The sequence below is a fragment of the Ochotona curzoniae genome, unplaced genomic scaffold (genome assembly GCF_017591425.1).
Source record: "Ochotona curzoniae isolate NIBS_2020 unplaced genomic scaffold, NIBS_Ocur_1.0 scaffold_4505, whole genome shotgun sequence".
NCBI classification, from domain to species: Eukaryota; Metazoa; Chordata; class Mammalia; order Lagomorpha; family Ochotonidae; genus Ochotona; species Ochotona curzoniae.
This window is the reverse complement of record NW_024467118.1, coordinates 42,210,521-42,236,910: the sequence shown is the minus strand read 5'-3', so window position 1 is coordinate 42,236,910 and position 26,390 is coordinate 42,210,521. Positions and strand designations below refer to the sequence as shown.

Here is a 26,390-nt window from a genome sequence, read left to right as displayed (position 1 = left end):
TCTGACAAGATCTTTGGTTTCAAGTAAGGGGAGAGCATTTTTAGGATTCAGGAGGTGGAAGTTGATGATTTTCAGCCAGAAGACACAAACCCCATGAAGGATCAGGAAAAGGCGAGGACAACAAAAGGCACTAAGGCCTACTGTTTATGCACTGTAATTTATACATTTTATTTAAGGCTTGTCCTAGCTTCCTAGGTTGTGCAAACAACATAGCTTCGGTGCTAAGGAAATCCATTCAGGAGACAATTTATGCTTTCCCTTCTTTCTTAACCTGTTTCAGCCATCTTTCAAATTTCACCTGGAGCTAGTTTCTGCTGCTTACTCCAACACAGATGATTTGTTTTTCTCTCAAATCCCACAGAATAAACTTACATTTCTCTTTAATTACATGTAACTTTTTAATGGCATCTCCTTGCCTTCAGATCATTCTTCTAGGCTATCTTGTGCTGCTTAAATTACGTATCTAATGCCCTAGCTACAGGAGCCTAGTTGCAAGCCTCACAACTCAATCCACCTTCGCTCCTTGGGTTCATATTTCTGCAGTCTGGATAGATTCATAGCTGCTCTTTGAAACTGTCTTCCAACATTGGCAGGCATTACAGAGTCCCAAAGGGATTTCTGGTTCATGGTCACACATCTGTCCAGCAACCAAATTTTCTAAATGAGCAGACTGTACCTTGCACGTAAAGGCGCTCTGCCTCCGACTCAAGCATTGCTTTTGCACGTAATGGCACCAGGCACGAAGGAAAGCAATGGCAGCAGCCTTTTCTGCCTGGAGGTGCATTTCAGTGGGCTATGTCGTGGGCAGATTTCTACTTCCCCAGACTTTCCCCTTATTTTCCAGCTTAGGGACTCAGAATGAAGGACGTCCTACAAAACTCTGGTGCGAAAAGGCCAAAAAAAAAAAAAAAGAAAAGAAAACCCTTAACCCTATCTGGTGATAAGCAAGCACGCTTCACTTCTGTTCAATAACCATTCCAGACCCCTGAAGCCGGGAAAGCCACAATTACCTGCAACGTGCCAAACTTGGCAAGTTTTCATAGAACAGATAATTAGTCAAAACCAAAGTACAGCCATGAATTACCTTAAGTTCCTGGGGTCATACAACCCAGGGTTGCACAATTTCATGCTGATTTTCCAATATGAAGCTCAAGTTGCCTTTGACAAATCAGAAAACAACTATTTGGTTGCTCTTAAAAAAAAAAAAAGCAGAGCAAGTGAGAGCTGGGGCTGGCGCGCCAGGGCGGCGGAGCTCGCGAGGGTGGAGAGTGCACTGGCCGCGCCCCCGGGAGCCGGCGTGGCCTCGGGGGCGGCGCCTTGCGGGGCGGGCGCCCGGCGACCGCGGGCTGCGCTCGGGGCCCGGTTCCAGTCGGCCAGCAGGCCAGCGCCGCCATGGCGTCCGAGTGGATCCGGCCTTTGATTGTAGTGCAGCTGCTGTTCGGCCCAGCCCCTGTGCGCAGCGGCGGCCTTTTACCCTTGGTCCTCAACACCTGGCCTTTTAAGAATGCAACCGAAGCAGGTGCGGAGCGGCGGGTGGGCGAGCACCGGCCACTGGCGCCGCTCAAACGAGGAAAGCTGGGAGGGCAGAAAAGGGCCAGCTGGGCCGGGCCTTGGCTGTTCCTGACTCGCAGCGATTTCTCTACCTGCCACTGCTGCGTTGTAGGTCCTTATTCTTGTCTCCCTGCTCTGCTGCTGACCTAGGGCCGCTCAAAGTCTTCCAGCGCCGTGTTCTGCTTCGCACCGGCTCTGTTCCCTGTCTGTCTGGGCCTTCCTCTCCTTTCTAATCCTTTGCTTCTCTCCAGCACCCGGTGCTTGAGTTTTGCTGAGGGCTAGTAACTGCCCAGATACTATCTAGCTTCCTGTTTGCGTTTGTTCTGGCCTGTGCTGGTCTTGCCACCTACAGCACAAAGTTCCTGAAATGGCTGCACGTTAAAAGTAGCTGCCTGGCTTCCCGAGAACTCGTGGTGCTTGGGCCTCTTCTGCAAATTTTCATTCAATTGCTAGATTCATGACATGTGTTTAGCTTTTGTGTTCGAAAGCTTCCCAGGTGATTCTGAGTTGTATTCAGGGTTGAGAACTGCAAAGCGAAGGCATGGCCTCTTCCAGGAAGCCTTCCCTATCTCAGTGCCCTAAAGCCCAGTCTCGGTTTAGGTTCCTGTGCCCCGAGTCTCCATAATCGTGCAGTACATACCATTATTTCACATTGAGTGTATGTGTTTCTTTCATTTACTTCAAGACCCACGGGAGTAATTTCAGACTTCTCCCCCCTCACCAGAGGTTGCCAATGTTAATTTCGGGAGCAGGATTGGACTCCACAGTGTGCTGGAGTTAAATTTGTATGTTATAGGCAGAACATAAAATTCAGAGAAAAATGAGTAAATAGGCTGTGAGATTCCCAGTGATTACGGGAACAAAGCAAGCTCCAGGCAGACTGGGGAGCAAGCCTACGCAAGCTGCTGGGAGCCCACTGAGCAGGGAGCGAGATGCTGTGTGGACAGGGGGAGCTCCGAGGTGTTCACACCTGTGTGTCTAGAATTGTGGAAGGAAGTGCTTACCAGTGGTGGTCCACACTTCAAGGAATCTTCTTTTGTTGACTTTTTTTTAACTTTTCCTCCACCGTGTATGGAATCTGCAGATCATAGGGTATTCCTCAGTGTGGCTGAAGACTTACTCCACAGTATCGCCTCAGAACCTGTTAATGAAGATTAAACGTATGAATCCATGTGAAATCACTTTGTAACTACCTCCCTGCTGTTACAGTGTTGTTGAGCCTTGCCGCTATAGGTGTTACTTCATAAATGTGCTATGCATATGCTTAACGATGATACATGCAGGGGAAATGAAGGCTGTGATTGATTTTCAATGCAATCACCTTTTACTAGTTTACTTTTGAATTGCAGGATTTTTAAAATTTTTCTTACGCATAGAAATAAATATTAAAAGTGAAAGTCTTTACTTGGCATCAGTGGTTAAGTGTTTGGATCCTTTTTTGCCCTTAGTAATATAATCTTGTCTATTATCATGACTCCTCTGTACTACTTGATAAATGGGATTATTGATCAATTAAGTTTATATGCGAGAAAAACTACGTGCACACAAGCCTTGCTGGGTTGTCATTTACAGCATGGAGGACCCTGGCCTCTGGTGGCTCCGCTCTGGATGCAGTGGAGAGCGGCTGTGGTGAGTGCGAGAAGGAACAGTGTGATGGCACTGTGGGCTTTGGAGGAAGTCCCGATGAACGCGGAGAAACCACCCTGGACGCCATGATCATGGATGGGTACGAGCACCCTCCGCGTTGGCCTCTGCACCTTCGCTTGCTCCTGTGTTATCTTTCCAGTTGTTCTACTGAGACAGAAGAATATGAGGGCTTTTAAAAAAATTTTTTTTAAGTAAAATGCCCTGACTTATTGTAATTGGCCTTTAAAAATACAATGAGATTCCCTGTAAACCAAAACATGAAGAATAAAATGTAATAAAAATGTCACATGGATGAGGGGGTAGGGGCATGTGGCACAGTGCGTGAGACAGCTGCATGCCATGCCGGAGCGCCTGGGTTCAGGAGCAGGCTTGTCTGTGGCTTCTAGCTTCCCGCTAGCGTTGGCACTTGGAAGCATCAGGTCGTGGCCCAAAGAATTCGGCTCTGCTCCTGGCTGCTGGCCCTGGCTCCTGCTGTCAGTTGACCCAGGCCCAGCTATGGTGGGCATTTAAAAGTCAACCAGCAGGAGGCACCATTTTCTTTTTTCTGTCTGCCTTCCAAATAAATAAAAGCTACTTAAAAATATCTTGCATGGAAGTAAGTAATCTCCTTAGTACTGGAAGAATCTCAAACTACAGAAATACAAAGATTCTTCAAAGAGTTCATGGAAAAATGAAAATGAAACTCAGTATGTTTTGATGTGAACAATTTTTAAAATTCATGCATAGTGTTTTTCATAATATGCACTTTCCATGATTTTTTTGTAGATCCTTTTAATATGTCTTTGGCCTTATAATCATTTACCTACCATCTACAAATGCTGTGGCTTGGTTCATTTAAAGTCTAAAAACCTCTTCAAAAATCAAATTTAAAATAAGCTAGGAGAAATTGAGGATTTAGTGCTAGTGCAGTGAGTATATGGTAAATTGATTTTCTGTTTTTTTTTTAATTTGTCAGATTGGGGGATTCTATATGAATTTCATGGCTGTGCTATGACTTTTGAATTAAGATAGTGAATTTAATACTACAAAACACTGCATGAAGCAAAGCAATTTATTTTATCTATGAATGTATGAGGATACTTTAATAAATCGTACTGCTTTCTTTTTCTTGCAGCACTGCTATGAACATAGGAGCAGTAGGCGATCTCAGACGAATTAAAAATGCGATTGGTGTGGCACGGAAAGTCCTCGAGCATACAACACACACATTTTTAGTAGGAGAATCAGGTATTTTTTAACTGCACTGATTTTTTTCCCTAGTCTTTTATTTATAGTCTTCACTGTGAAAAGATGGGACTCAGTGTAAAATATGAGGGTGGATAACAGGAGGCCTAAATTCAATTTCCAGCTGTTTCACTTAATACCTATTGAACTAAATACACTATTTTAGTTTCTAAATCTCTATCTTTAAGATAAGATTGAAATAGTTCATTATCTATAAATACTTGCTGGACTGAAAGAGGACTCAGCAGCAGCTGTCTTTTTTACAGGGTAAGACACAAGAAGCATTACTAGAATAAGAAGATAGGATGAGAAGGAGTTTGCTAGGCCAGTGTCACTTATTTAAATGCCTGCGTTAGACACCAGAAATGATACAATGACCTGTAACCAAAAATTATTCTCTGTGATATATCATGTAGCAACTTAGTAGGCTTCCTTCAGTTTTCTTCAAGTGCAGAATTATGAACGACCTGACCTGGCCAGCAAAAGGATCCGCTGCATCTGGCCCTTCACTCGATATTGCACATTTAGCTATAGCGGGAACATGCTGCATTGGCCCAAGGGTCCCTTTTCTTCTGTAAGACTGAAGGAGGGAAATTGTGGACGCATGCTGGGAAGGATGACAAAGCACATCTCCAAGGTCTCAGCCAGATTAGGGCGAGCATGTAGAAGCTGACATGTACAGATGAATTTCCTAAAGCTGTTCCTATCTAGTCTCTGTGCACCTCACTTAAAAAAACTGCTGACATAGATCACCTCTAATACATTTTAAGATGATATTTGATTAACTTACCATTTTCTTCTCAATTTGCAGCTACCAAGTTTGCGGAAAGTATGGGATTTGTCAATGAGGATTTATCTACCAGTGTTTCTCGAGCCCTTCATTCAGACTGGCATGCCCGGAACTGCCAGCCAAACTACTGGAAGGTATGTATACATATTTCATTTGAAAAGGTAAATTATTTAAAAATAATAAACAGCATCCTCCGATCTTGGTTGCTTGTGATCTAAGGTGCTAGTTAGCCTTGTGGCTGCATATTGGAACTATGTAAGTTTACTCTCCAGGAATGGATGTTCCTAGAACTCGCTAGTAGGTTTTGTTGCACATCCAGGATTGAGATCTGCCAGACTGAGGCCAGGATTTCAAAGTGAAGTTTCTGCTTTAGCAAAAGGTTTACCGCAGTCAGAACTCTGCATTAGTTTACTTACAACAAAGTATATCTGACATGTTGACCTTAACTTGAGGAGTTATTCTATTAGGGAGTCTAGTGTATTCCTGGTGGGATAATTTGTCTTTCATATTTCATGATAAATCAGTTTACCTTAGCCATACAGAGTCTTTGGGTTAGATTTCTTAGCTTCATCATTCTCTTCCCAAAGTCCTAATTACCTTTCAATAACCAAGCATTATGGGGTTAGAACTGGCAAAGAATAGCCATTAAACCAGAATAGGCAAAGTGCCTATCATCTAGTGCGCAAGTATAGTATAGGGTATAACACACAGGTGGAGCATCTCTAGTCCAAAACACAAAATACTCAACAATAGGTGTCAAACTAAGGTCACAAATAGAAAATTCTACCACCAGCCTTGTGAGATGGGTCACAGGCAAAACCCAGGCAACTAAAATTATTGTATAAAATTACCTTCAGTTAACCATATACATATATACAGACACACATGAGGTTGTATGAACCATTACTGATTTCATGTTTTAGACTTGGAACCCATCCCCAAGATGGATTGGTATGTATATGCAAGTATTCAAGAAACCAAAACTTGAAACAGTTCTGATCCAGGCATTTCAGAAATTTCAAGTACAGATTGGAAAACATTCACATAAACCTAGCTTTGGGAAAAAAAATTTAAAACAGATTGTGCTTTAAGAGTTCTTTGACCAAAAAATAGGAAGTAGTTCTTGCACCGAATAAGGTTGTTTACCTTGTAATTAGGTTGTATCCCTAATACCTTTGAGGATTAATATCTAATGCAAAGTTTCACTTGTGTTGCCATTGTATTAAAAATTTTAGCCATATACAGAAAAAAATCAAAGACCTATTCCATAACATATCGATATCTAACCCAAATTATAGAAATCTGAGACTAAACTGGATATTTAGTCAAATTATATATCCATCTGTTTTCACGTAAGACTTAACTCATCTTAAATGTTTTAATTCTTATCTTTGAATTACCAGATGACTTTTTGGCTCTTTGGTAGTGTTTAGTGATTTTACATAACCACTTGCCAATTTTAAAAAGATCCTTTCTAAAAAATAAACTTAAATCTTATTTATAGAATGTTATACCAGATCCTTCAAAATCCTGTGGACCCTACAAGCCATCTAGGATCTCCAAGCAGGAGGCTTTCGCCTGTAAAGATCCAGCAGCTGACTGTGGTCATGATACAATTGGTAATTTGCATTTTACAGTTTCCAGGGTTAGAAATTACTGCCTTCCTGTGCTCACTTTGTCACTGTTCATGTACCAGAAGTTTATTTCAATTGTTCTAAAACCAAAAATACGTCCATTTCTCCATTTTCCTGACATCTAAGTGTGTGTTTATACGGGGGTACCTCCAGAAGTTCATGGAAACAGCTTTAAGGTGAGCAGACTCACCTTAAAAAAATGAAATAAATAAATAGGCTTGTTTATGAGGTAATGCTGTGGTATTAGAGGTTAAGCTTCTGCCTGTAGTAACAGCCTCTCATAGGGGCGCAGGTTTGGGTCCCACTGTCCCACTTCTGATCCAACTCTCTGCTTATGGCCTAGGAAAGCTTGGAAGATGGTTCACAGAAAAGCAAACTCCAAGCTCCTAGTTTTGCATCAGGCTAGCTCTGGCTGTTGCAGTCATTTGGGGAGTAAACCACAGATTGAAGGTGTGTGTGTTTGTTCTCTGTACCCTGCATTTCAGAGATGGAAGAGGTGTGTATGTGTACGTGCGCACTCTGTACTCTGCATTTCAAGAAAAAATAAATATAAAAAAAAAACTGTTTAAAGATCAGAGAAAGAGAATTCCCATCTTCTGATTCTGAATTACTCTCCACATGTCTGCTGTGTGACCAAGAGTGGGCTAAAACAAAGAGCTAGGTCTGAATCCAGTACTCCCACATGGGTGTTAAGAATCAGATTTTCTAAGCCATCAGCACTGCTTCCCAGGATTTTCATTAGCTAGAAAATGAAGTCAAGAACCAGAGCCAGTTATTGAACTCAGTACCTTTACCACCATTTTACAAATTTGTTTTTTGTCATCTTCAACTGACCTTGAATGATTTTCTCCAAGCTCTAATGTTGAAAATTTCTACTAGTCTTTATCAGTGTTTTTCTTTAGAATTGCCTTTGAAAACATAGTGAAGCATAATTGAGCAATTAGAAGAGTTGATATTGGATGTCTACCAAATGATGCTGTGAAACCAGCTCATTGAACATCACAAATTATACCAGTGGTATATTTTTCAATATTCTCAAAAGTTCTGTTATTCTTCCCCCTATAATTATAGAAAGAAATATTTGTATTGTTTTCTTAATTGGTCAGGCTGTCACCAAATATCATAGACCAAGTGGCTTACAATCAATAACACACACATATATGTGATATTATGTATACATATCACACACGCACGTACATATATATTCTTGCAGTGTGCAAGCTGAGAAGTCCAAAGCTGAGGCACTGACAGATTTAATGTATGTGGAAAGCCCACTTGATACCTCATACATGACATCTACTCTGTGTCCTCACTTGGTAGAAGAAGCTAGCAGGCTTCCTGCTGTCTCATTTAAGGGTTCTAATGTGACTAATGGAGGCTTTGCCCTCATAACCGAGTCATCACTCAGAGCCCCACCTCTCTCTGCATATCATGTAGGTTAGAACTGAAACATGAGTTTGGGGGACACAAATATTCAGACATTAGCAAATACAACCTGTTGAACTGTCTGGTTATATTTCAGGGAAACTTTAGATATCTATCAGTCTGTATGCATATTTTTTTTCTTTTACTTCTAGGCATGGTTGTAATCCATAAGAAGGGATACACTGCTGCTGGTACATCTACTAATGGTATAAAATTCAAAATACCAGGGTTAGTGTTTTCCAAAGGAACAAATCTCTTAAGTGTATGTTGAACATATAGCAGTCTTTGCCATGGAGGATGCACAAGACAAAACAGAGCCCAAGGCTCATAGCTGAGATAAGTGTCAATGAAGGCATAGCCATTGCTTTGAAGGTCAGGGAATGGCAGAGGGGATATGAAAGCCAGCAGAGCAATGATTGAAGCCCTGAGTCCACTGAAGGGAAAGTGGAACATCTAGGCAAATATGCAAGCAAACACAAAATAGTGCACAATTCAGGTGCAGGGCTTCCACTGGTTAGAAAGAAGTTATATGTGTGTCTACACCCACACTGGTATAAGAGAAAGAAAGGAGGAGGGAGGTGGGATGGAGGAAGTAGAAGATAAAATGGTCGGGAAAGCCTGGGGCCATACTTGAAGAAGTCTTAAGTGATCTAAAGGAATTCTAGATGTTGAAACAGTAGAAAAACATTAAGCTTTTTTAATGAAAAAATTTTGATAACATATACAGATTAAGAGAAATAAAAGAAGATGAAAGAACAGATTGAGAGAAAATAATTTGGAACCTGTTGAGATCATCTAAGATTTAGATAATAAAAGATGGTAATAGAATAGTTACTGTAAGTGTGTGCCATCTTGGCATAAAACTGGATGATAAGCACAGTTTTAAATTATGCTTTTTGATTGAAAAGTAAAACTTATATATGTTTATGGCATACAATATATTTTAAAATATTTACACTACATAATTGTTAAATCGTGTTTAAAAGTCTACTGTCTTTAGCACAAATATAAAACATTATTTACTGTAGCCATCAGGATGTCTTGAACTTTTGCCTCCAGTATAACAAATTGTTCTGATGAGAATTTCCTTTACCTTATCCATTGCTCTCTGGTAAAAGTCATTTTAATCTCTGTTTCTATGAGTTCAACATCTTACAATCCACATCTCTTAGCAGATCCTCTTAATAATTGGCTTATGAAAATCTAACTTGAAATATTGGAAATCTTTTCTTGATCTGGTGAATAATTTACTTAAAACAGTAATTAATTGCCAAGTAAAAATATCCAGTATTGTTAAAACACAACATAATAAAAACAGTTAACACTGATCTCTGGTCCTAACTATTACACTTTCCCCTTGCAGTCGTGTAGGAGATTCCCCAATACCCGGAGCAGGGGCCTACGCTGATGATACTGCTGGAGCAGCTGCAGCCACTGGGGATGGAGACATATTAATGCGCTTTCTGCCAAGGTATAACTTCCTGTGTTGGGGTATCATAAAGCTCTCTGGAAGGTATTCTTCATCAAGACAAAAAAAAAAAAAATAATTGTGTCAGCCAATCTGAATATGTGTGCACATTCGCTGAGACAGAGATTGTACCTACTGATTTTTTTTTTAATCTGTCATTTTGATAATGATAATCACTCAACTTTGTAAACAGCTGTGGAATAAAATAGTATTTTTTTCACCCTGGTTCCCAGAGGAGAATACCTGTGATCTGGTTGAATAGTAGATGGAAGGCCCCTGAGGAAAGGAAGTATAATTGATAAAAGTAGGCATTAGTCATTGTAAGTAAGTATCACAACTACAATTGTGAATTTGCACAATATTTTCCCCTTTGATGTAAGCCCCCTTTTCTTATTTAAATATAAAATCCATTTTCTATTATTTCTACTATTACTAAACTATAGTTACTATGTCAAAGCCAAAAATAATAGTTCTTAGCTGGAAGTAATGGGTGGTGAGTTGATCAGACATTCCATCAAAGTTTCCTTGCTTTGGTTTTGCTTGCTTTAACAGAAGTTACTAATAACTGTTTCTTCATACTTGTTCTAGAAAATGATGATTTTTGTAATTGTAACTTTCTAACTTAGAGTATTTGAATTTGGATTTAGTATTTATTCTTTAATACTAAAGTTTAACCTCTGTTGAAATTAGCTACCAAGCTGTAGAATATATGAGAAGAGGAGAAGATCCAACCACAGCTTGTCAGAAAGTGATTTCAAGAATCCAGAAACATTTTCCTAAATTCTTTGGGGCTGTTATCTGTGCCAATGTGACTGGAAGCTATGGTAAGTTGTTAGGAATGTGTGTGTGTATAAACTATTCAAATGTATTAAAAATTTTAAATATTGCAGCATACAGTACATTATATACAATAGAAAAAGGGATTGTGTGGGGTTGGCACAGAGTATTAAGACCCACAAAGTGTTAAAACTATATGTATAATAATGTTTTAGCTGACTTCTGGCATCTACAACTCTGTCTATGGATATTATTTTGTATCTTTCCACATCTGTCCTAAGCTCCAGTTCATGTTGAGATGGGCTAAGCTAATCAAATGCTTTAACTAATCAGAAATAGAAAGGGATAAATTATCCCCCTACTTCTATTCATTATTTAAATGTATCAGCCATTTATATCTTCTTTGGGCTCTAAGGAACAAAATGTATTACTAAGTTTAAACCAAATAAGTTAGCAGAATTATTTTTGCACTGTGTTTGAGGAATGTCTCTTGCTTCATTTACTTTCCATATGAGCTAGCACAGTTTCAAAGCATTGTAAGATCAACTACTGCTGATTCTCATTAGTGCATTTTCAGATGGGGAAGATACACAGCTTACTGATCAATATGACTTATTAGGTTAGACTGCTTATTATTGTTCTTTGATCTCTTACTTCCCACAGTTCTGTATTTGAAAAACTTGTGTGAGGAATTCCTTATTCTTTTTTAAGTACTAAGATCAAAAGTCAATAAAAGTTACGGGAGGTGGGGAAGGCTTTATGTATAAAATGAGTTAGTCTCATTGATCCCCTCTTAAGAAATAACTTTAGAAGACTTAAAGTTGGATTTATCAGGATGGCAAAATGATAATTATATAAATGTAGATGAATTTAAAATTGACTAGTTTCTTATATTCTGAAGTAACGGCAGTGGAAGGTGCAAAGGATGATGAACTTGATTAGACAAAAAGCATTTGAAGTTGTTCTCACTTTCTCAGAAGTAGAGAATAAGAAGTAATGGTTGGGATGAAAGTAGGAGGTAAGCGGTGGTTGAACGATAGGAATGTTCTAATGGCTAGAGAAATAAAGTCTTTGGGAGTGTCTGAGTAATATGTACAAGAAAAGGATGTGAAAACAAGCAGAAACAATGGAAACAATGGTGGCAATGAAAATATGTATTTGTAACAAAAACATCGGACAGTTTTCTGACACTTTCTGATAGTTTTCTGTTCCACTTCATTTTTCTTTCCTTTCATGCACTGTTAGCTACTCAGAAGCAAAGGGAGTAACCCTTGTGTAACGTCCATAAGGCTTAGATGTACATAATGAATACAATAGCCCATGTCCCAGCAAATAATAACATCTATAGTGGTTGTAAATATATGCATCGTATATTTAAACAAACTTCTCCTTTTGTCCCTAGGTGCTGCATGCAATAAACTTCCAACATTTGCACAGTTTCATTTCATGGTTTATAATCCTCTAAAAAATCATCCAGCTGAGGAAAAAGTAGACTGCATCTAATCCATCTTTTCTGTCAACATCTATATTTAAAGAAGAAGGAAACAAAGGCTGAAAAGGTTACTCACTATCCCTGTATTGCATTCCTCACATATTCTCTTTGTATAAAATAAGCACAAATTCTTGCTGAAATAGCACTTGTTCAGTGTCTGAAACTTTTGCTATCTGTTTTTATTTAAGCATCATATATTTCAGGACAAAGAGTATATGTATATATTTTGTGTATGTTTAAATTTTAAGTAATATTTAGATTTCTGACCAAGAGTGCAAGAAATTGTTACTTCAAGGATTTTTCTGCACAGTGATATTAAGGCCAAAAATAAATCATGTATATTTGGATAATGAAAATAACTAAAGTGTGTGAGGTTTTTGGACCCAAAGGAAAAAGCAACAGTAAGTCTCAGAGTTTTGGTACTAATGGAATTTCAGTATGTTAAAGTGACATGTTTCTTCTAACTGATTATTTATTTTACCTAATAGCTTGAAGAAGAATGTTATTAATACAGATGCTTTTTGATTTCCATATATTAAAAAATGCAAAAAATCTTCTAATAGATAAATGTGTTTTGTTATTTTCTCCCCTCTTAGGAAGCTTTTAAGTTCTCAGTGTATAAAGGAACTTAAGCTGTAAATGTCACTGATCTTTCAGTTCGAGATATTTATTATGGATCTCTCCTTTTGGAAATGATTTTGGGGAACTTACACTGCAGTCTCATTGAGTTCTTGTTCAGAGAGATAAGATTTGTATTTTGAAATAAATCAATCAGTTGTAGCTCAGCTCGGCATTCCTGCCCCCACCTTCTGAGCCTGCTGAATGACTGACAGCTACCGGGAGGGTGGACAGGTGCTTTGTCAGCATCATCCTTTCCTTTCCAATCATCTTTTTAAATAGGAGTCAACAGTACAACTACATACAGTATTGTCCAACATTAGGATTGTGCTGTATTCTTTATTACAAACGTTGTAGTGTGTGATTTGGGAAGGGGGAAGAGTGGAAAAGAGTAGTGAACAGGGGCAGGACTGGTGGCCAGTTAGGGGAGAGAGCTCTAGTTTCTGGAATGGTAGAGGTCACTTGTCAGAACTGGCTACGGGTCTAAGTTTCCCAGGGAGCCTCTTTAAAGATTCCTTCTGCTCTCTATCCCTAATCAGATTGTATGCATGAGTCCGAAATCTGCAATTAGCAAATAATGCTGATAACGGTTTGACAGCTGATCAGGAAACACTCCCAGAACTTCACAGAGGGTAAAACAAGATGTCTTTTACAAGTTACCAAGATCTTTCACAAAAACTGGGTAACAAGCATTGAGGAAGGGAGGAAGAAGCTAGACTTAAACATGCAATATGTTTATATTAAGACATTACTCTTATCTGGGGTGACTGTTCTTTGTTAATAAGCTGGGCAATAGTTTACCTCCAGAAAAAGAGTGATGAAGGTAGTCGTGGCCTGCCACTCCCTGACAGATTGGCAGATTATGCTGATAAAAATAACCCACATGGTTTTAAATTTCTTCTTTTTAAGTCACATTCTTCTCAATGGACATTACGTTCCTGTATATCTTAGATTAAAAAAGAAAAAGAAAAGAAAAAAAGAAACTGAACTGGCTTTGGAAATGTATTCTTTAAGTTCTATATCTGATTATAATATTTGAACACTGTAGATGTGTTTCCTCTTTTGAAAACAAATTTTGGAATCCCTAGTGATGTGTACACATTGTTTAATCATGATTTGGTAACAGTGTGTAGTGGGAGAAGACATGTTGGAAAATAGCTGAAGAGCACAGTTTTGGTAAAGAAAATTTTAGGCTAACCACAAATAAGTTAAACTAATAAATGGTTGACTAAAACTTGGAAAAAGCAAAAAATGGAGAGTAGGAAGGAAACCATAGAAAATGCAATGACAATCTAATACTTCACAGTGGTTGGCAGCTCGCTGCATATGTCCTGGATGTATCACTGTACAGACCACATGGCTGTTACATAGCACAGGGTAAAGTCGATGATGATTCAGAGCTTTGACCTCATTCTGCCAATATCTTTTCCTTTGAATAGAAAACATCTGTCACTTGTGTACTACTTAGGTGAAATCAGATCGTCCTTACCAAAAACTACGGATTAAGCAACTTTCTTAAGTGATTCTGTGAATATTAATATTGTCACTTAGGTTTTCAGCTTTTCTATTCCTGTGTCAGAAATAGAGGTTTGTGCATTTATGTGTTTCTGTATAAACTGAGTATGTAGGTAGAAAATGGAAAAGATATGTGCAAAGAGGTGTAAAACATGCGGCTACAAGTAGAATGTGGTGCTAATTATTCTTTTCAGTTCATAACTTTGATTTCATAGAACATTACTAGCATAGAAGGGGATTACTGGACTGAAATTTGAGTATCATCTTAATTCAGTTTAAACCAACACTTAGGAGAAGGAAGTAATTTTGGTATCAGCAAATGCAAAACTTCCTCATTATTGCCCCAGAGATTGCAGATGAGTTTCTATCAAGTGTTTTGTATCTTAGTGCATGCAACAAGCAAAAAGAAAAACGTTAATCATGAGAGATAATAAAAACTTGATAATTTCATGTGCTTCATTTTTAATTGCTTTGGTTAGTCCTTGGAACAAACTTTTAAAACTTTTTTTGGCTGCTGAAAGTGGCCCTTACATCTTTTCTTCCCAGTTACAAGAAGAAAAAAGGAAATTGGAAGCAATTGTCTCATCCACTTTCTCCCATTCCTTGACTGTTGCTACCCTAATCATTGGTTTACGAGGTCATGCATCCTTCTCAATTACACAAACATCATCAAAAATAAAATCAATTTATCATTAAATAAACTTTTTCACTTCCTTTGTTTAAATGGGGCATCAATAATTTGTGACTTGATTCTAGTTTATACTAGCTTCAATATAACTAGTAGTCATGAGTCCTATTCACTAATTGTGTCCAGCTCCACATACCTGGCACACGGTTGTATTGCTGTTCCTCCGTTGTGATTTGGTGTAGCCATAGGATGAGTTGAGGTAATAAATTTTTAGCAAAAGTGGAGGTAGAGACTTTCTGGACTTTTCACAGTTAGCAATATAAAGTTGGCTGTCCTAACAGCTATGTCTTTCAGTGACTATGAAGTGCAGACTCCTTGATAACACATATATACCTGGAATGTGAACAGGAAATAAGCCTTTACTACTGTGATCTAGTAGAAAGCAAAGTGCAGCGCTTTTTGGTTTTGCTTTAGATTTTTTTTTTTTTTTTAATAGGAAAGGCAGATCTACAGAGAGAAGGAGAGAAAGAAAAAGTTCTGTCTGCTGGTTCACTCCCCAAGTGGCTGCAGCAGCCAGAGCTGAGCTGATCAGAAACCAGGAACTTCTTCTGGGTCTCCCATATGGATGTAGGATCCCAAGGCCTTGGGCCATCCTCTACTGCTTTCTCAGGCCACAGGCGGTGAGCTGGATGGGGAGTGGAGCTACCAGGACACAAACCTGCGCCCGTATGGGATCCTGACAGATGCAAGGCACAGATTTAACCACTAGGCTATCACACTAATCCCCAAAGTACTCTTTCATGACATACATAAAATATGTTTAAATTATTAAAATGTTGGGGCTGGCACAGTGGCACATAAAACTAATTTCAACCCTCTGGTGTTGGTATCCATATGCACACTGTTTCATGTACCAGCTGCTCTGCTTCCAATGCAGCTCTCTTGATGGCCTGGGAGAGCAGCAGAGAATGGTTCAAGTTCATTGGCCCCTGCACCCATGTGGGAGACCCAGAAGAAGCTGTTGGTTCCCAGTTTCAGATAAATACAGGTAGGTCATTGCAGCCATTTGGGGAAGAACCATGGGATGCAAGATCTTCTCTCCCATATCCCCCTCTCTCTGTAAAATCTGCCTTTTAAATAGAAATATTTTTAAAGTTTCCCAGATGTTATTAAACCTGTGACAAGAAAAATGATAGGAGACAATGTTTTTTAAAAAGTAAGCACACTTAAACTGATACCCACAGGAAATTTGTTAAAAGTTTAAAAGTTAGTATTGAGTGGAAAAGTTTTGATCACTTTTTTTTTAAAGAATGCCTTTATGTTTTGTGAAAGAATCATATATCCTTTTTGATGCCGACCATATTACATTCTCGAAAAAAGGTAAAAAGATCAATGCCAGCCAGGTATTAGAGGAGACAGAAGGGATGAACAGGCAAACCAAAATTATTTATTGGGCAGGGAAGCTGTGTTCTATTATACTTCAATTGTGGATAGGAGTCATTCCACATCATGTTATCTGTGAACCTTTGGTGATAATGCGTTAGTGCAGGTTGAAACAGATGTACCACAGTGGTGAGAGAAGCTGATAGTGGGGAGACCCTGAATGTGTGGGACAGAAGAAATTCCAATGCCTTCCTCTCAATTTTGCTGTGACCATAAAACTGGTCTTTGAAAAGTATTTTAAAGAAAAAAATTATACATAAGGAAAACTGGAATAGTGAATATTTTACAGCTGCATACATGCTAATATGCTTTGTAATAGTAGCAGCTGCATGGTTGAATACTTAATACTTAGCATTTTCATATGTATTCTCACTTAATTTAGCCAAACCCCAGTGAGGAAGGTAATATCCTTAGTTTAGAAATTTTAACTGCAATTCCTTTAAAAACTAGTGGGATTTTTAAAAATTGTTCAGGATTATTTTTCCCAAAATTGTTTCTATAATAAAGGTCTGAAGGCTTGGCATAGCTTCTTAATCCGGGGCAAGGGACATAATTGCTGTCTGATACAATTAAGATATTGCCTCCCTTTGATGTTGGGGCTCAACAGGTTCTCTTGTAGCCCCCTTCTAAACAATTAGGATTTCCTAAGCTTAGAGTCCTTCTGCTTTAAGCAAGCTTACTCTGTGCGTTGTGTATCTAAACCTTCCTGTCTTTACCCCCATGGAACTTAGTTGGGACCAAGCACAAAGGTTATATTACTTGCTGTGTTATGATAACATCTTGACTCTGACCCAGATGTCTCATGCTTTCAGCCAGTTACCATGAAACTGTAGTAGGCTCACTTGGTAGCTGCAAAATAAATTAAAATATCTAACTCTTGATACTGTCAAGAGTAATTAATAAGAAAACTTAATTTTCTGTTCCTTGTAGCACATACTTATGTGTGCATTTGAAGTGAAGCAATGTATTCCTGCAACAACAAAGACTACAGTTTCATAAGTTCAGAGCCAAAGGATGTAATAATTTAGATTCTTATAGTTTACACAGTGGACATTGAATTATAGAACTTCCAAAAGATCCATTCTAGTATCCAAGAATCCTATCTAAATCACTTAAATATTCACCCTTGTTTCTTTTTTCTTTTTAAAGATTTATTTTTATTATTTTTTTATTGGAAAGGCGGATATACAGAGAGGAGAGACAGAGAGAGAGGAAGATCTTCCGTCCGATGATTCACTCCCCAAGTGAGCGCAACAGGCCGATACTATGCAGATCCCAAGCCAGGAGCCTCTTCAGGGTCTCCCACGCGGGTGCAGGGTCCCAAAGCTTTGGGCTGTCCTCGACTGCCTTCCCGGGCCACAGGCAGGGAGCTGGAAGGGAAGCGGGGCTGCCAGGATTAGAACCGGCGCCCATATGGGATCCTGGGCGTGCAAGGCGAGGACCTTAACCACTGTGCCACCACGCCGGGCCCCACCCTTGTTTCTTTTAATAAGGTAGTAAAGTACTGACTAATATAGTTCAGGTTTTGGGTTATATTTAAAATGCTGCATATGAAGTAACTGACATATTTTACAATACCTCAATGCTCTTGCTTTATTCATACTATTAATAGAGTATAATTCTTTTATAAGATACTGACCTGAAGTTGTTAGAACACATAGTTCAAATACACAGAAACAAAAACATGTTTATTTGTAACAACAACACATAAACGATTCCTCTTGGTTTCAGAAATTAAATAATGGGCATAAAATGCTTTTAATTACTAGAGTATGATGTACTTCAAAACACATAATTTTTAGTTGTTCAATTTCTTTATAAGTGTCATTACTTTTGATGCTCTGCGATTGAATTTGGAACCAAGAACATAATTGAACTCATTTAGTATCTCTAATAGTATAATTAAATTCATTTGAATAAAAACTGATGACATAAATATATATATCTTAATTGGATACTAATTATGAAGAAAAATTAGGATCTGTTTATATCACTCCACTGGTCAATGTTTTGTTAAGATTTCTAGACCTGTAAAAAACATCAAAAAGGCATATTTAAAATGTTTGTTCTCTTGTATGTTATGTTATTCATCTGTTGGCATGCTTTTAACTGCTATCTTATGATATTAAAAGGACCTGATAATGAGCTCTACAAAAATATGAGTTGTTTGATTGTAGCTAATGTGTAATGGATGTTGTCCTATACAACCCAGGGTCAACCAGTAAAGAAGTATCCTATCTCAATATTTGGAGACAGCATACTCCTTTGAAGGGTAAATTAATTGGTACATTCAACGTGGACATAATAGAAGTTGAAGTTGCTTTGGTCGACATGTTTACTTCTTGGTAAAAGGGAAAGGAACTTATTTATACTTCTCAAACATGGAGAATGAACTAAAGGATTTGTCAACTAATTGAAGCTTGTAATCTTCCTATGCTTGCATTACATGTATTTCTTACTTTGTTTTCTTTAATTAAAATTCCATTATTTTAATGTGAATTATTCCCCATAATATTTCTAGAAAAATCAGATCTTAGAATAGATATGGAAAAAACAGAGGTCCTTTCTAATTGCTAGCAATCTGTATCTTTTCAAACTTGTGCAAAATCTGTAAGCACAGTAAGGGTCAAAAGTTATTTTCATTCCTAAATAAAACCAGCATTACTTATCTTACATTCCTGATGTGTTTATTATAATTAAAGCCAACTGAAAAGTAAGCCAAAGAATATTTCAGATTTAAAGAAATGTCCCATAATCCAAACTCACTCAATTTAGTTTGAAAGACTAAAGTAATGTTGTATTGGAACCACTTTTACCCAACATAGCTAACTGTTAAATTGTTTATTCCTTGAAATCAGTCATAGCTGGAGTGTTTACACTGTACACATCATGAAACATTTGAAGTGGTACTCTTCTCTCTAGATAGGAAGTTTTGAGATAGTATAAAAGTTACACACACACACACACACACACACACAGAGAAACTATGAAATTTAATTGCCTGTTTTTGAACCTTGATTTTGTCAATTAACTATCTAACCTTCAGCAATTAACTTACTTGTGACTCAGTTTTCTATAAAATGAGAAAAATTGTGATACAATGCAATGTTATGAATGTTTATGTCCCTCCTACACCAAATTCTGCATTTGAATCTAATACCCAGTGTGATAGTAGTAGTGATTAAGTCATAAGGGCTCCACTCTCATCAATGAAGTTAGCTTGCCCTGTGAAAAAAAGGTTTGAGCAAATTCCCTACCACTATGTAAGCACATAGCCAGAACCATCTATGAAGCATAGAGCCCACATCTGGCACCTAACTTTTAGGTGTCATGTTTCAGACTTCTCAGCAATTCAAAGCTGTGAGCAATGCATTTCTGTTTATACATTAACTGTCTGAACCTAGGCTGGGACAACCTTGTGTTTCCAAGCCCAGTTTCTTCTATCCAAGGCTTATTTATTTGCATACGAGAGACAGATTTATAGAGAAGAAAGGTCTTCAATTTGCTGCCTCACACCCAAAATGAGCTCAGGGGCTGGAGATGAGCCATTTTGAAGCCAGTGGTCAGGAGCTTTCTCTGGATCTCTCACAATTTACCAAGGACTTGAGCCATTTCCTGTTTTCCCAGGAAAATTAGCAGCATGCTGGATCTGAAGTGGAGCAGCTGGTACTCATACTGGCACCCATGTGGATGCTAGCACACAGGCTAAGATTCAGCCCACTATGCCAGGGTGCCCATCCACTCTGGAGCCCAATTTCTTTTCCTTTTTGAATACTTACTTAGTGTGCTTGAGAAAGTAAAGACAAACTTGAAAATACTTGAAAAAATAAAGTACTTATTTTACTTGACAAAGTAAAATAATCTCTCTAAATGGTCCCAAAGACCAGAGCTTGTCTGATTCCAAGCTGGGAGCCAGGAGCTTCTTCCTGGCCTCCCATGTGAGTGCAGGAGGCCAAAGCCTTAGACCATCCTCTTGTGCTTTCCCAGGCAATCAGCATGTTGCTGGATAGGAAGTGAAACAACTAGGCTTGAACTGGTACCCATATGGGGTGTCAGTGCAACAGGCAGAGGATTAGCCCAACCACCACTCTACCCTTTGGAGCCCAATTTCTAATCACTGACATATGCCATCTCACAAACCTTTTCAGAATCTTGCAAGTCAAGATGATACATACATGTGCATATTGCCCTCCCTCTACTGCTTTAATATTAGTTTAAAAGAAAGGATTTTCAAAAATAGCTCATGATAACAAACAGACCAGTAGAACACAAAGAGAATTGAGGGGTTAGGCATTGGACTTACTGGTCAAGACATTGGTGGACCCGGCATGACACCCTGTTTGCTGCAAGTCCTCTTGTTGCATCCACTGGGATCCCAGATAAGTGCCTATTCCTATCCCAGATGCTCCACTTCCCTTTCAGCTCTCTGCTAACAACCTGGGAAAGCAGTAGAGGACAGCCCCAAACCTTGGGAACCTACACCCACATGGGAGACATGGAAAAAGATCCTGGATCCTGGCTTTGGATCAGCTCAGCTCCAGTCCTTGCAGCCACTTGACCAAATAGATGATGATGTTTTTCTCTGTCTCTCCTTCTCTCTATAAATCTTACTTTCTAGTAAAAATAAATAAATCTTCCATTTAAAAAAAGACATTGATCAATATACACAGAAACCTGGGAGTGCCTGGGTTCAATTCTCAACTCCCCCTCTTTAGACCAGCTTCCTGCTAAAGGAGACTCTGAGAAGTAGTAGGGAATGGTTCGAGCAGTTGGGGTCCTACCACCTACACGGGAGACCTAGGTTGAGTTCCTGGCTCCTGGCTTCTGCGAGATCAAACCACTTCAAGCATTTGTGGGATGAACCAGCAGAAGGAGTGCTCATTTGCCTATTCTGTACTTCTCTCTTCCTTTCAAGTAAATAAAAACTTAAATTTATTTTTTAATAGAAGGAAAGTTTAAAAATCCAAGTGAGGAAGGTTATAACTTGAAACATGAAAAGGAACTGATATGCTTAGAAAAGATATCAGAGAGTTAGGTAATACAAGAAACTAGTAGAGTAATAAATTGGGGGTCAGTGGTGTGGTGCAGCATGCTAAGCCCCCATCCACAGCATCTTCATCCCATTTAGGTATCTGTTCAGGGCCTACGTAGTCTACTTCCAATCCAGCTCCATGCTAAAGTGCCAGACCTATGAACTCGCATGGGAAACCAGGAAGATCTTGGCTCCCGGCGGGGGGGGGGGGGTGGAGGACAGAAATCGGGCACCTGGGGGGGCTCATGCCCAGGCAGGCAGAGCGAGCCTGGGGACTTCCCCATGTTCTTGGTCCCAAGTAGGATGAGAGAAGCAGAGGGAAGAGACCTAGGTCAGCATTTTGGCATTTGGGATGGTGGATCAGGCTTGAGAACTTTGAATATGCTTGGATTTGGGGTGAGGGGAGGGGTAGAGTCCCAGGCCATCACACATGCCAAGAGCTTGAAATCTGGTGGATGGGCAGAGCTCTAGATGAGCACAGCACCCCACTGGAAGACTGAGCTGGGGAGCCCATGCACTTCCAGGTGCAGGGAGTATGGATTGTTCAGGGAAGCAGGTAAGGGGATGTGTGGGAAGGAGTATGTTGCAAGTGAGGAATAACTTCTGAGGGACTTCCATCAAATAGGCCACTGTAGTTGCAGGTAAGTGAGGTGGCTGAGACAGAGTGATTTAGATAGGGTAAACTGGAAAACCTTTATGGGTCAGACCAATGCACCTGCAACGTGGGAGACCTGAGATGGACTCAGTAGCATGGATCACAATGCACACTAAAGTGACTCGTAGATCACAGAACAGCATGATTTTACACAAGAAGCTTTTGTGTTTTCTTTTTCATTCCTTCATTAAGAAGTTGGTTATTCAGTAGCATGCTGTTTAACTCCATGGTGCTGTATTTTTTTTTTTCTTTTAACTTCATTTCTGTTGTTGAAATTGTTTCATGGCTTCTCGTTTGACTGAAAGTATAATGATGGCATAATAGAGGCTATCATATCCAGATGTGAAGATACAATGCAGTGTTTATCTCTACTTCCAAATCAAAGATGGATTCCAGATGACACTGTTGAATGTATCTTCATAATAGGATGCTGGACTATCTAGCATTGTCTGCACCAGCAATGTCAGGACACACTTAGATAGCAGACTGATGGACATATGACTGCTTATGAAGGACTATACTATTGTAATAATATGGGGAAAATCAGTTAGGGGTTGGGAATTTTGGGAGGGATAGGGAAATCCCAGACAGCATGCAATTGTACTATAAAATTTTTAAAATAATAAAGTCAGGGTTGGGTGCCAGCCTGGCAGGGCTAGATCACAGTACCCACCAGTGAATGCCATGACAGCGAATGGGTAATGTTAGGCATGGCCATGACACTAATCAGCACGCAAGAGAACCAGCTCGGGGGGAAGATTTTGTAGGGGAAATGTAGACTCACCTCTGTGGAACTGCAAAATTTGCCATTTTTTTCAAGAGCTAGGGGTAGTGACAGACTGAGCTAGACATGGCCATGAAAAGCAGAGCTGGGGACAGATCTGGCTAGACAGGCAGTAGTACCCATCAGCATGTAGGCTGCATAGTGGGTCAGTTGGGCTGAACTAGACTGCAGCATTATTGGTGTGTATAAAAACCAAATGGGATTCTGAATATGCCAGGCCAATCTACTGTACTTTCTGGCATACAGAGAAACCAGGGCTGGAGATAAGTCTGATGGGGTCTTGAGGGTTGCTCTGACTGCAGTGCCCACTGATGTACATGAGGGCTGAATGTGTGGCAGTCAGGGATGGGCTCAATTGCAGTATCCATTGGTTTGTGTAAGAGATGGAGCTGAAGACAGAACAGATCTAACATGTATGTAGGCTGACGTAGGTGACAGAGTGTGCTGAACCCTGTAAAAATTATACCATTTGCAAGAAAATAATTCCAACTGGAAACCATTATGCTCAGTGAAGTAATCCAATCCTAAAATGGAAAATATCACATGTTCTTTCTAATTTAAGGCAACATATATGCAAGATACAAGATAAATAAATATATAGGTGAACCAGTATATACATATGTTCCTAAGCAAGCAAGCAAGCAAGCACATAGACTAAATATTTTACACAGACATGCAATATTAAAAAAAATTTACTTTCCATACATTTTACGAAATTAATCTAGCATGAAGTTTGGGAAGGAGGGAAGGTGAAGCACAGAGGGCAGATTCCAGGAAATAAGAGAGGACAGGCCAATGGCAGAAGGGTACCTGGACACCCTTAAACAGGGAAGCAGTGGAGATAACAGAGCAGCGTTGCATGACCAGATAACCCAGCAGTGATTGGCAAGCGGCCATCTGAGTTCCACCAGTAGTCAGAGCTCCAGTGGCAGCCAGATGGGAAAGGGAGTTCACTGGGAACTCAGGAAGTAAATATAGGCAAAGATCTACCTATCCTGCTGATTTATTTGGTTCGACCATGAGCAGAGACAGAGTAGCAGACTCCAAGGGTCGGTATAGAAACAGGGTGCATTTTATAACCAAAGTCTCCACCAGTGCCAAATCTGGTGCCATTTTGTATAGTGGGGCAAAGGCTGTGGGACTGGAGTGACAGCTTGGGGCAGGCTCATTTCTGTCCCAGTACATTGCACTGATCCCACAGGGAAAGCAGTGCTGACTGCATCATGCAGGTTTCACTCAAGATTTATCTGGGTTACTCCCAGATAATGACCACCAGACCCAAACCTCCACCAGTGACACATCAGGTGCCATTTTGTGTAGTGTGGCAAAGACTGTGGGACTGCAGGGACAACAGTAAGCTGTGCACGTGCTAGGCTAGCAGCAAAATCACTTCCAGCTCAGTGCATTGCATTGGTTCCCTAGGGAAAACAGTTCCAACGTGGCACCCTACAGGTTCCACCTACTTATCCACTTTATGTTACCCTATTGTAAACTACACTCACCCACTGTGCTATGGAATAAAATAAGCCAGGACTTCTATCTATGTTTTGGCACCACTTATTCAACCTCCTAGAATCTCATTCTGTCCAACCTTTTTAGCCTGTAGTAATCAATATTCTGACATCAGAATTACCTTTTTAAAAACTGTCACATTTAAAAGAAAGCATGCTTTATGTGTATTACTGTATCCAACTTGCTTTACTTACATAAGAATTTCTAGTTTAGTCCTTTTTTTCTGAAAATTTCCAGATTTGTTCCTTTTTATCCTTTGAATAATATTCCATTATGTATATTTTCTTTATGTTTTCATCCTCAATGGATACCTAGATTGCTTCCATATTGCCTTTGTGTATAGTGTTCTAGTAAATAAGGAACACAAGATCTCTCTTTCTTATATTAGTGTCATTTCCTATGGCTAAGAACCACAAACGGGGGACCAAAATTATATGACAGACCCATTTTCAGTTTTCTAAGGAACCTCTATAGTGTTATCATGTTGGCTATACTAACTTGCGTTTCTATGAACAGTGTGTAAAGGTTTCCTTTTTTTCACAGCCTTACCACATTTCTCGTCTTTTTGAAATAATCATTATAATCAGAGAATGCTATCTGATTGTCCATATATTTCTTTTTAATTTGTGAGAAGGAGGGAATATGAGGCAAGAACAACTTTCATTTGGTGCTGGTGAGAACGCAAAATGGTACATGAGAAACAGAATGAGAAGTAAACTGCGGTAGTTACTTACAAAACTAAACCCTAGAAGCCAGTGATCACACTTTGTGGTATGTATACTAGTGGAAAGAAAACTACATCCATATAAAAGCTTATTACAAGATCTTACATTACTGAATTCACAAGTTGGCAATTACCATGGTATCCTTCTGAAGGTTAGTAGATAAATAAATTATGGCATATTCAGATATTGTGCCAAGAAGAAATGAGATTTTGTGCAGGCATTTGACTCAGTGTTTAAGGTATAATTTGGGATGCCTACTTCCTTGTCAGAGTCCCTGGCTTTACTTCTGTTGACGTTTCTGCTACTGTACACCCTGGAAAGCAACAGGTAATGGCTCCAGTGCTTGGTTCCCTAGCGCTTCCGTGTGAAGCTTATATGGAATCGCCAGCTCCCAGTTTTGGCCTGGCATAGTTATAGCTGTTTTGGATATTTGGGTAGTGAGTTAACGAATGGGATATCTCTCTGTCTCCCTGGCCTTTCAAATAAATCAGTAACTTTTAAAAGAGTGTTGTATTTCATTGAAATAAATATTTTTAAAAAGTGAGTTTTAACGCCATGAGAAGACATAGAAGAAACTTCAATGCACATTATGAAGTGTATAAAACAAATCCAAAAAGGATACATATTCTATGATTCCAAAATATAACATTCTACAAAAGCAAAGTTATGGAGACAGCAAAAATCTCAGTAGTTGCCATGATAGCAGAGAAAGAGGGATAAATATACAGAACACAGAGGAGTTTTAGAGTAGCAAGCTATTCATTACAATACAACAATGATGAACACAAGCAATTATATATTTGTCAAAACCCATAGGATAAACAGCACCAAGAATACACCTTTAGATACACAATGGGCTTTGAGTGACTATGACATTTCTATGTAGCTCCTTGAGTTGTAACCAATAAACTAGTTGGAATGGGATGGCAGTAAGGGAGACAGAGAGAAGGGGGCTGCTGGGATCAGGCCAAAACCAGGAGCCTGGAATTCCATTCAGTTCAGTCTGGGTGGCAGGGGTCCAGGTTCTTGTGCTACCTTCCACTAATTGCACAGGAAAATTAAAGAGAGCTAAATCCAAATAGGAGGTAGGAGAGCAACCCAGTAGAAAGGGGGATGGGGGTAGGGTGGAGAATGGGTATGCTTGCAACTGAGTTTCAACAACAAATATACAAATGTATACATATCTTTGATTTGGAGTACTAAAGGAAAACAAAGGAGCAACCCACAGAACTAATTTTTGGCCTTGACACTGGTTCAAACTCATCTCTGTCACTAGCTAACTACAATGTGAACCTTAGGATTTCACAACCGAACCCAAGAAGATAAACTAGAAGTTAGTTACTTTAAGTGCTCAAGCTAACATCAGAAGCAGCATCTCAGAGTTTATTAACTATAAGGATCACAAGTACAGGTCTCTCCCCAAAACCTACAGCATCAGAATTTACATTTCCTAAGATTCAGATGATTCAC

At 39.3% G+C, this 26,390-nt stretch overlaps 1 protein-coding gene and 1 long non-coding RNA gene across 4 annotated transcripts in view; one reads left to right on the top strand and one right to left on the bottom strand.

The window, feature by feature from the left end:
• The first annotated feature begins 1,373 nt into the window (after positions 1 to 1,373).
• On the top strand, positions 1,374 to 13,269 carry AGA (aspartylglucosaminidase). 3 transcript variants are annotated; one of them, XR_005882252.1, is made up of 10 exons: positions 1,374 to 1,519; positions 3,124 to 3,277; positions 4,313 to 4,425; positions 5,234 to 5,346; positions 6,717 to 6,831; positions 8,424 to 8,499; positions 9,635 to 9,742; positions 10,430 to 10,563; positions 11,919 to 12,075; positions 13,166 to 13,269. XR_005882252.1 is itself a non-coding variant. In XM_040966399.1 (9 exons), exons 1-9 carry the CDS (start codon positions 1,393 to 1,395, stop codon positions 12,017 to 12,019), a joined length of 1,011 nt encoding a protein of 336 aa, XP_040822333.1. In that variant the 5' UTR covers positions 1,374 to 1,392; the 3' UTR covers positions 12,020 to 13,269. The 3 variants fall into 3 exon arrangements, 2 of the variants coding, with proteins under 2 accessions (XP_040822333.1, XP_040822332.1); XM_040966399.1 differs by having other exon boundaries at positions 8,424 to 8,477; positions 9,643 to 9,742; positions 11,919 to 13,269; XM_040966398.1 differs by having other exon boundaries at positions 11,919 to 13,269.
• Positions 3,171 to 26,390, bottom strand: part of LOC121146829 — a 65,925-nt gene continuing 42,705 nt past the window's right edge. The window contains exons 3-4 of the long non-coding RNA XR_005882254.1: positions 14,966 to 15,162; positions 3,171 to 3,345 (exon numbers count right to left, since the gene is read on the bottom strand). This is a non-coding gene — a long non-coding RNA (uncharacterized LOC121146829). The remainder of the gene's footprint in view (positions 3,346 to 14,965; positions 15,163 to 26,390) is intronic.